Source organism: Meleagris gallopavo, chromosome 4 (assembly GCF_000146605.3).
Source record: "Meleagris gallopavo isolate NT-WF06-2002-E0010 breed Aviagen turkey brand Nicholas breeding stock chromosome 4, Turkey_5.1, whole genome shotgun sequence".
NCBI lineage: Eukaryota > Metazoa > Chordata > Aves > Galliformes > Phasianidae > Meleagris > Meleagris gallopavo.
Window position 1 is genome coordinate 22,103,281 of NC_015014.2, and position 7,669 is coordinate 22,110,949.

General features: G+C 46.6%; 1 protein-coding gene across 1 annotated transcript; it reads left to right on the forward strand.

Moving 5' to 3' along the window:
- Positions 1-6: 6 nt before the first annotated feature.
- Positions 7-6,659, forward strand: AREG (amphiregulin). Its single transcript, XM_010709740.2, has 5 exons — positions 7-265; positions 2,372-2,555; positions 3,005-3,163; positions 4,787-4,889; positions 5,451-6,659. The coding sequence occupies exons 1-4, from the start codon at positions 58-60 to the stop codon at positions 4,872-4,874; spliced, it is 639 nt and encodes a 212-aa protein (XP_010708042.1). The 5' UTR covers positions 7-57; the 3' UTR covers positions 4,875-4,889; positions 5,451-6,659.
- The last annotated feature ends 1,010 nt before the right edge of the window (positions 6,660-7,669 follow it).

The following is a 7,669-nucleotide window of genomic DNA, read 5'->3' on the forward strand; positions in this document are numbered from 1 at the left end:
GCGCTGGCCGTGCTCGCAGGTGCGTGGCTGAGGGCGGGGAGGAGGAGGGAAGGGGGGATGTCGATGTGTTTGCGGAGCGCTCACCGCGCTGTCTGTGTCCCCGCAGCCTGCCGAACCGCTGCCGCATCCGAGCCCAACGGCACCGAGCCCGAGCGGCGAGGCGGCCCGAGGGAGTCTGAGCCCGCGCCGGGCTCCGACTACGAGGAGGAGGAGTACGAGGAGGCACCGCTCGCGCACCAGTACCTGGTGGGGGACCTGGTCAGAGGTGAGGCTCGGGAAGGGGCGTGGAGGTGCGTGAGGTTTGTGGGTGGGCTGAGCGTGCCGCTGCTCTGCGCTAATCCTGCCAGCCGGGCTGTGATGGAGGGACAGCCTGCCTGGAAGCACCGGCAGGAGCTCCGCGTGCTGCTCGGCCCCAAAGCTGGCGTTTAAATGAGTTCATTAAGCGTCCTTTAGGCCATGCTAAATTGTGTGCATGTGTTGTAAGCTGCCTGTGAACCACGAGGACACCTGAACAGTCCTCCAAGCAGTGATATGGCAGGGTAGGAGCGCTGTGTTGGTTGTGTGGCTGTAAAGTGAGCCACGGAGGCACTTCTTGAGCCTCAGCCTCCAGGGGATTTACTCCTCTACAGAGCTCTCTAGGTGAGTGCTGCTGTCCTCCAGGGTGGGCTCCTCTGTTGGAGGGAACACCCTGAGATGTGGATGAGACCAGAGGGACTCTACTCCACATGCTGACTTGGAATAATGGATGCTCGCTCCAGTTTTTTGGGAGTGTGAAGCCTCCATGGGGAGCAGGAATATCAGATTAGGGAGCAGTTTGGCCAGCAGAACTACTGGTGTGGTGACTTGTGTTGTATAACTGCACAGAAACCAGACTTACTACCAAGGTGGTTGGTTTGTAGACCAGCTCTTCTACTTGGCAAGAGGTTTATCTGTACATCCTTCAAGTTATGATTCAACTGTGGATGGCTTTCTTGGCTTTGCAGCTTACATACAGGGCACAGATCAAACTGACAACCTCAGCCATGAAGAGGGGAATGGGAACAGCCTCAATTATCCAAGTGTGAACCTCAGCATCAGGTCGAACAGGACAGAAGAGAGGACTCTGCTGTGAATTCACAGTCCTAGGGATAGGAAACCTTGCTGCAGGGGCAGTGCTCCTGGTTTGCATATTAATATAGCTTATACCATTTGAATCAGACTTCTGGTTGCTAAAGGCAATTCTGCTTTTAAGTGACTTCAAGCCAAGCTTGTTGCTCTAGAACTTAAAATGCTTTCTGTCTAGACAATAGTGAGCTACACCTTGTTTCTTTCTGCAGGATCTCTTCTTGTCACCAGACACATAGGACTATGAAGTAGTTAAAACCATTATGCTTATCTTTGTAGCACAATATAGAAATAAGCAGCTGGGGAGACTGCTGCAGCTGTCTGCTATTTTGAAGCTTGTTGAAACTTACCTGGTTAACTGCCACTCTCAAATAGTGTGGCGTCCCTCTGGGAGAACTTGCCTTATGGCTAGCAGTAAGGAGATGGCTTGTTTGGAGAGCCAGAGTTGGTCCGAACTGCTCCATAATAATGCTGCGGAGCTTTGTTGCTATGTAGCTTGTACTCCCCTGTTGATGACTGCGTTGTTCTCCCTGTGCAAGGAAGGAGATTGCCCTTCCTTAAATCCACAGACTACTAAGTCACCACCGGCCTTTAAACCACACTCTTCTGGAGATTTAATTGAGATAATGAGGGGCAACAGCAAGTGGCAGAACAAATAACCTGTCTCTTGTGGATGATCCTGCTTTCACCCTTTGGTGTGCTTGGCATCTCTCTCAAAGTAGGAGAACTGGAAATGAAGCATCTCTTCTACTGAGGATCGCACTGCAGGTTATTTGGGAGAAACAAGTCTGATAAGTGGGATAGCAGGCTGTTGTGCCTCTACAAGCGCCTGGGACTATCTAGCAGTTCACAATGCCTTTCATCACTGATGCAAATAGAGAGTTTAGAGCGATGGAGTTGGTTAGCCTTGTGTCTGAGTCGATATAAAATGAAGGGATGGTTTGGCTCAGTGCAACCTCATAATATTCAGCACAGGTCCTTGCTTGAACCTATACGGTTTCACTTTATCTCCATCTCTGGTGGCCTTCACAGCCCATCTTCTCACACCACTCTGTCTGTGTTGCTCAGCATATGGTGGCAGAGTTGAGCTCCATGAGCCTTGAAGCCTGCTGTCTCTGTGCTGGATGTAAAGCACTCAGCTTTTGTTGACATGCATCCCATGCTTCCTGCTCAGAGGCTCTCCTGCAAGGATTCCCAAACCCTGTAATAGCATTTCACAGCATCTAGTTTTCTGCAATGCTAGACTGAGTGACCTTGTCCCTTTCAGTGGAACCTGTGGTTAAACCCAAGCCAGTGAAGAGGGGGAATGAGAAGAATGCTGGCAAACCGAGGAGGAGGAAGAATAAAGGGAAGAACAAAAAGAAAGGGACTCCTTGTGAAATGGAGTATAAAAATTTCTGCATCCATGGTGAATGCGTGTACTTACAGCATCTTCAGATGGCAACCTGCAAGTAAGTTCTGTGCAGTGTGTGAGTGAGGTGTGGTTTGCATGTGCTGGTGGCATAGAAAGGCTTAGAGGGAAAAATTGGTGTCAGCTTGGCCTAGATACATCTCCTACAGTATTTTGACTGAGAATCTTTCTGCCATGTAAATTAAGTGCTGATGGAATCTGAGATGCATAACAAGCCACTGAACTCATCGGTTGGTCATAAACTTGAACCTAAAGAATGGAAAGGTGTGTCCTGCTGGGACATCACGCCCAAACTAATCTCAACTTGTTGAAATACTGACAAACCTTCTGCTAGAGCAGTGACTGTGTTCTATGAGCATGCTCCAAGTGAGCATCTTGAGATTCATGTACAACTCTGAGGATGTCGAAGTCGGCCTTGACTGTGTGTGGGCATCATTGGCTCCAGACACCATGGGAGCTGATAAGAACTTGTGTTGATGTTTGTTGCAGGTGTTATCAGGATTATTTTGGTGAGCGCTGTGGTGAACAGTTCATGAAGACTCAAAGGAAGAATGATGTGGCAGACTACTCAAAGACTGTGTTGGTTGTGGTAGCTGTCCTGCTCTCCAGCATCAGCTTTGTTGCTGTACTTATCATTGTGATAGTGCAGTAAGTATTATGCTCTTTAGTGTATGCCTGGCTCAAGAGCAGGACTTGTGTCCAATAGGTGCAAAATATGCATGGCTTTTCTGAATTACCTGTGTGTGGAAGACCTCCAGAAGCAAGTTCTTATTCCGGCTTGCATGTGTCTTAAGAGCAGAAGGTCTGAGAAGTTTCTAAGCTACTGAGTGCCCATTTTCCCTTTTTTTTTTTGCAATGGGCAACTTATGAATGCTGAGTTCTAAAACAAGTCTTCCTGCTCCCACTACACTTAGCACTTAGTGCTGCAGAACATCAGCAGGAGGTGGAGGAGGAGCATTCATGCTGATGCAGCAGTGCATTTCCCAATCCTTGTGCAGAAGAGGCCTGCCAGCAGGAGTGTGTGGCTGTGATCCAGCAGCTGGCTGCACAGCTGGAAGGAAGGAGTGCTCCAGCTGATCACTAATTAATGGAGGCTGCTGGATTTAAATACTAACACTGCAGGGGTATCAAATAGGAAAGTAAGTGCTGTCAGTTTGAAGTGCAGTACTGCTTGCTGCTAAGAATAAGGAAGCAATTGTTCTGTGATTAACAGCTGTAGTGTGGTAGATAACCTGAGGTCCTGCTGTGAATCAAGTTTAAAAAACAAACAAACTGAGTGTATGCTTTGAACATTGCATCAATCTCTTCTACTTGCTGACAAGCAGTATCCAGCAGCTTCTGATTGCTTGTGCCTCTGCATCTTGTCAGTTGGTTCTCCAGGAGTTGTGCTGAGTTCAAGTAGTTGCACTGGGAACCTGGCTCTGGTGTTTCTGAATGCAGAAGCAGTCCTACAGGTCTGGCACTGCAGCAGGGCTTGGGTAGTGCAGGTGGAACTCAGAAGTGCAGTCTAATTTTAGATCTCCAAGTACACCAACAGAATTTGGTACATGCTGTACCCTTCCCTGCATTTCAGGAAACAAGGTGTGCATTTGTTTTGCTGCTTCATATTTAGATCTAAACTTGAGGCACGCTGGGAGGAACGTTTTTGTTCCACTCTGCTATGAGAAAGAACCAGTTCTGTAGTGAAAATGAGCATTTCTCGCTTCTGAAGCAAGCCATGCAGTAGGACGGTGGTTCTAGTTCTTCATGATCTAAATCCTCACAGGCTTAAGCAGTGAGATGAATGTTACTGTACCTTCCTCTAGAGAAGCTGGGTGGTCTATTGGAAACACTAGTAAAGACCTAACAATGAAAAGTGCTGTTAGCAGCTGGCTTTTGATGTATTCATGGGACACATGCACTTGAATTCCTGTCCCCTTGAAGTTTCCAGGGCTCTGCACACTGCAGCTGTTTGCTATAGTCTCCAGAAAATCTGGCCCACAGAAAAATCTCCCTGTGCTCTACATGCTCCCAGCCTCTTGCTACCTGATGGTGCTTGCATCAGGAGGCCCCAGCTATGTGTGGCAAAGCTCCATGCTTAACCCAAGGCTCCTTGATGTTATCAAGCTATTGAATACTTCTTGTAGCTGAATAGTTAAACACTCACATTGATGTGCTCAATGCTTTCTGGTGCCTAGGAGCTGCTTGAGGATCCAAAGGGCATAGCTACAGAGCATGGGATGGATGGATGTCAGACTTTAAAATGATATCTTATGCGCTCCAATTCCACAGGGTCAGGAAAAAGTGTCCTCAGTATGAAGAGAAAGAAGAAAGGAAAAAACTTCGACAAGAGAATAGAAATGGCCATGTTGGTGTGTAAATGAGGAGAAAGCAGGTACGTGAGCCAACTTCCAACGTGTTTTAGTTTTTCCAGGCTGGAGCTGCCCATGCAGGAGTTGCATGCAGGTTTAGCAAAACTAGCATTGCCTTTCAATTTCTGTTTAGCACTCAAAGTGCCTTGAAACATGTAGGTTACATTTGTATGACCCAGCTCACTGGCTTTCTAAAACCACTGGATTTTATGCATGTGAATTCAACAGCACTCTTTAAAACAGCCAAAAACCAAAGGGAAAGTAATCCATTCCAGCAATGGAAAGCTCTATTGAAATGAGCTCCCTTTTGGGGAATAAAAACTAATCTCTAGACAAGAATGAGTTAGTACCAGAAACCATGGCAGTCTTCCATCATGAGATGGTGCAGCACCAGCTGGACTGTCACCCTCGTAAGAGGTGTACTGAGCATTTCCACATCTCCTCAAGGCATTAGGGAGTTCCTGGTGCTTACAGACTGTAGGCAAAGGCAAAGCTGCCTGCCTTGGGTGTAGGCTTGCTCTGGTTCTAGTGCAGAGTGCTCGTGTCTTGAGTGATAGTTAATGTGCCTGGTCTTCCCCTTACAGAACAACTCCGTGGCCACTGCCAAGCTGCAGGGGACCTCTGGCTACCTGACACATCTACCTGGACACTGGGCTGGAGCTGTTGCCACTAAGCCCTGATTCATCAAGACAGGCTGCTGCAGGGAGATGCCCAATGTGCCATTTGCTGCTGAATCACTTGCTGGGGAGGACAGTTAACTGCTACAACTTGGTACAACAATGTGGAAGGAGCTGCCACGATAAAGGTAGAGGGCTGCTATCAAGACCTTCTGGAGATTACTCCTGAGCTTTCTCTATTGGTGCTGGACCTCCAGACTCTGTTTGTATGTGGATGGACTTTCTTCTGCTCGCAAGTCTCCTTTGGCAGCTCTAGCTCCAAGGGGCAGAAGCTGTGGCTCCCAGGAGAGCAAGATGGAGGGAAGGAGATACCTCTCCTCAAAGGTAGAAAAGCGAAGATCTCATCTCACTAGACCTCAGTGGACAAACCAAATTCTGTTGCTGTGCTCCCTGTTGATACCTGCTTCAAAGAATTTCATCTCTAATTCTGACTTGCAGGGTGTTGGTGACAGGCCTGTCAACCACACCTGGGTTCTGTTACTGTACATGTGGAAGATATTCCCTTTGAACCCAGTAGGACTTACTGTGTGAGTGGAGCTATCAATCTGTGTGTGTGTGTGATGCAGAGTTAAAACTCATCTCAGGATGCTGAGACAACAAATGTGAGATGTGAAGCTCTGTCTCTGAAGGAATACATGTGATCAAACAAGCTGATAAGTCTGGACAGTGATGTTGCAGAATCTATCCATTGGCTGAAACACAATGCTTCTGTTATCCAGATGGTTGGTACTGCTTTGAGCAGTTTAATCAGATCTGGCAATATGAGAACTTGACCAAAAACCAGTTTCTTTGAAGAACTAAATTCAAGCATTGTTACTCAGCATGCAGTGGTCTCCTATGCTCTTCATTATGATGTGAAGAACGTGACTTACCTCAAACCTTTCTGACCTAGCTATCCTCAGTTTCTTGATGTCCATGAAATTTTGAGCACGCTGTAGTAGTTGAGTTCAGTTTCTTCTTGGAAGAGTGAATGTGTTCTGTATAAACAGAGCAGAATTCTTCTGGTAGCAGAGCAACACCATTAATTGTCAAGACGTATCTGTAAATGTGTAAATATTTATTATTGTATTTAATATTTAATGCTTCCATAACAAACTTATTTATTTTATAATTAAACTTTTTACATAATCTAACCATGGTAAGAGTGAGTTCTTGCTCTCAAGAGTACATGTAAACACTTCTAATTAGAGCTTGGTTTCTCCTCTAAGTGTGAGTTTCATGAAACAGGGTTATGAAGAACTACAGCAGCGTGTAAAATAGAGCTCAGTGCTCTCATAGGAATGCAAGTTGTTTGTAAACAAAATGTGCAGATGCCAGTACTTGTTTCAGTAGGAAGTCCATTTAATTCAACTACAAAGGAGTCCTCCAGGTACTGGACTCCAGGGAGGGGTTTGGTGAACTACCTTATTGGGAGCAAAATTTCAAATGGAAGCTTAAGCAAATAAGTGGAGAGCTGGGATTTTAAGTAGGAGAGAGTCTTTCATCTGTGTGGTCAAAAGATGTCAAAGGATTGGAGCAGCGGCTTGGGATTCCATCCTAAATGAGGAAGAGTGGAGTAGCCCCAGGCCCATGACTCGGAGAGGCAAGGGAGCCTTGGCCTCTAAAGTCTACCTTTAATTTCTCTTTTTCCTGCAGGTAATCATTAGTCCAACTGCATGCTGGTATTCCTGTTAGGTGCTACCAGGAGAGAGCTGGGGTTCCGAGGTCAGTGCTGCCCAAAAAGAGGTACTACAGGGCGAGTTCATAAAATGTACGGTTATGATTTATGAGGACCTTCTTGTGGGGTCTGTCTTCCATAAGGGGTCTCTTATTGGAATTAATTTCTATGTCTTAGCTTGTGGCAGTTTAGAAAACTTTATAAAGAAACCAAACCCCAAGCAAATTTTCAGTGGAGACTGAGGCTGTGTACTTGTGGGAGTAAGGTACATTGCTGTAAGGAAGATCTGAGCTTCAGTCCTTTGTCTCCTGGCTCAGCTGAGCAGTTCTCAGGCTCTGAGTGCCTGTGTGGTATGGTACGTAGCTGAGACACAGGTAAGTGGATTGCAACATCTTCTGGGAACACTGCAATGCTACATTCCAGGGAACTCACCTCATTACCAAAGTAAATAGCACTTCTCCGAACAGCT

Coding starts and splice junctions, on each gene's coding strand:
- AREG (XM_010709740.2), top strand. CDS start 58: ATGTCGATGTGTTTGCGGAGCGCTCACCGCGCTGTCTGTGTCCCCGCA. Junction 266..2,371: donor GGTGGGGGACCTGGTCAGAG/GTGAGGCTCGGG, acceptor TGTCCCTTTCAG/TGGAACCTGTGGTTAAACCC. Junction 3,164..4,786: donor CTTATCATTGTGATAGTGCA/GTAAGTATTATG, acceptor CCAATTCCACAG/GGTCAGGAAAAAGTGTCCTC.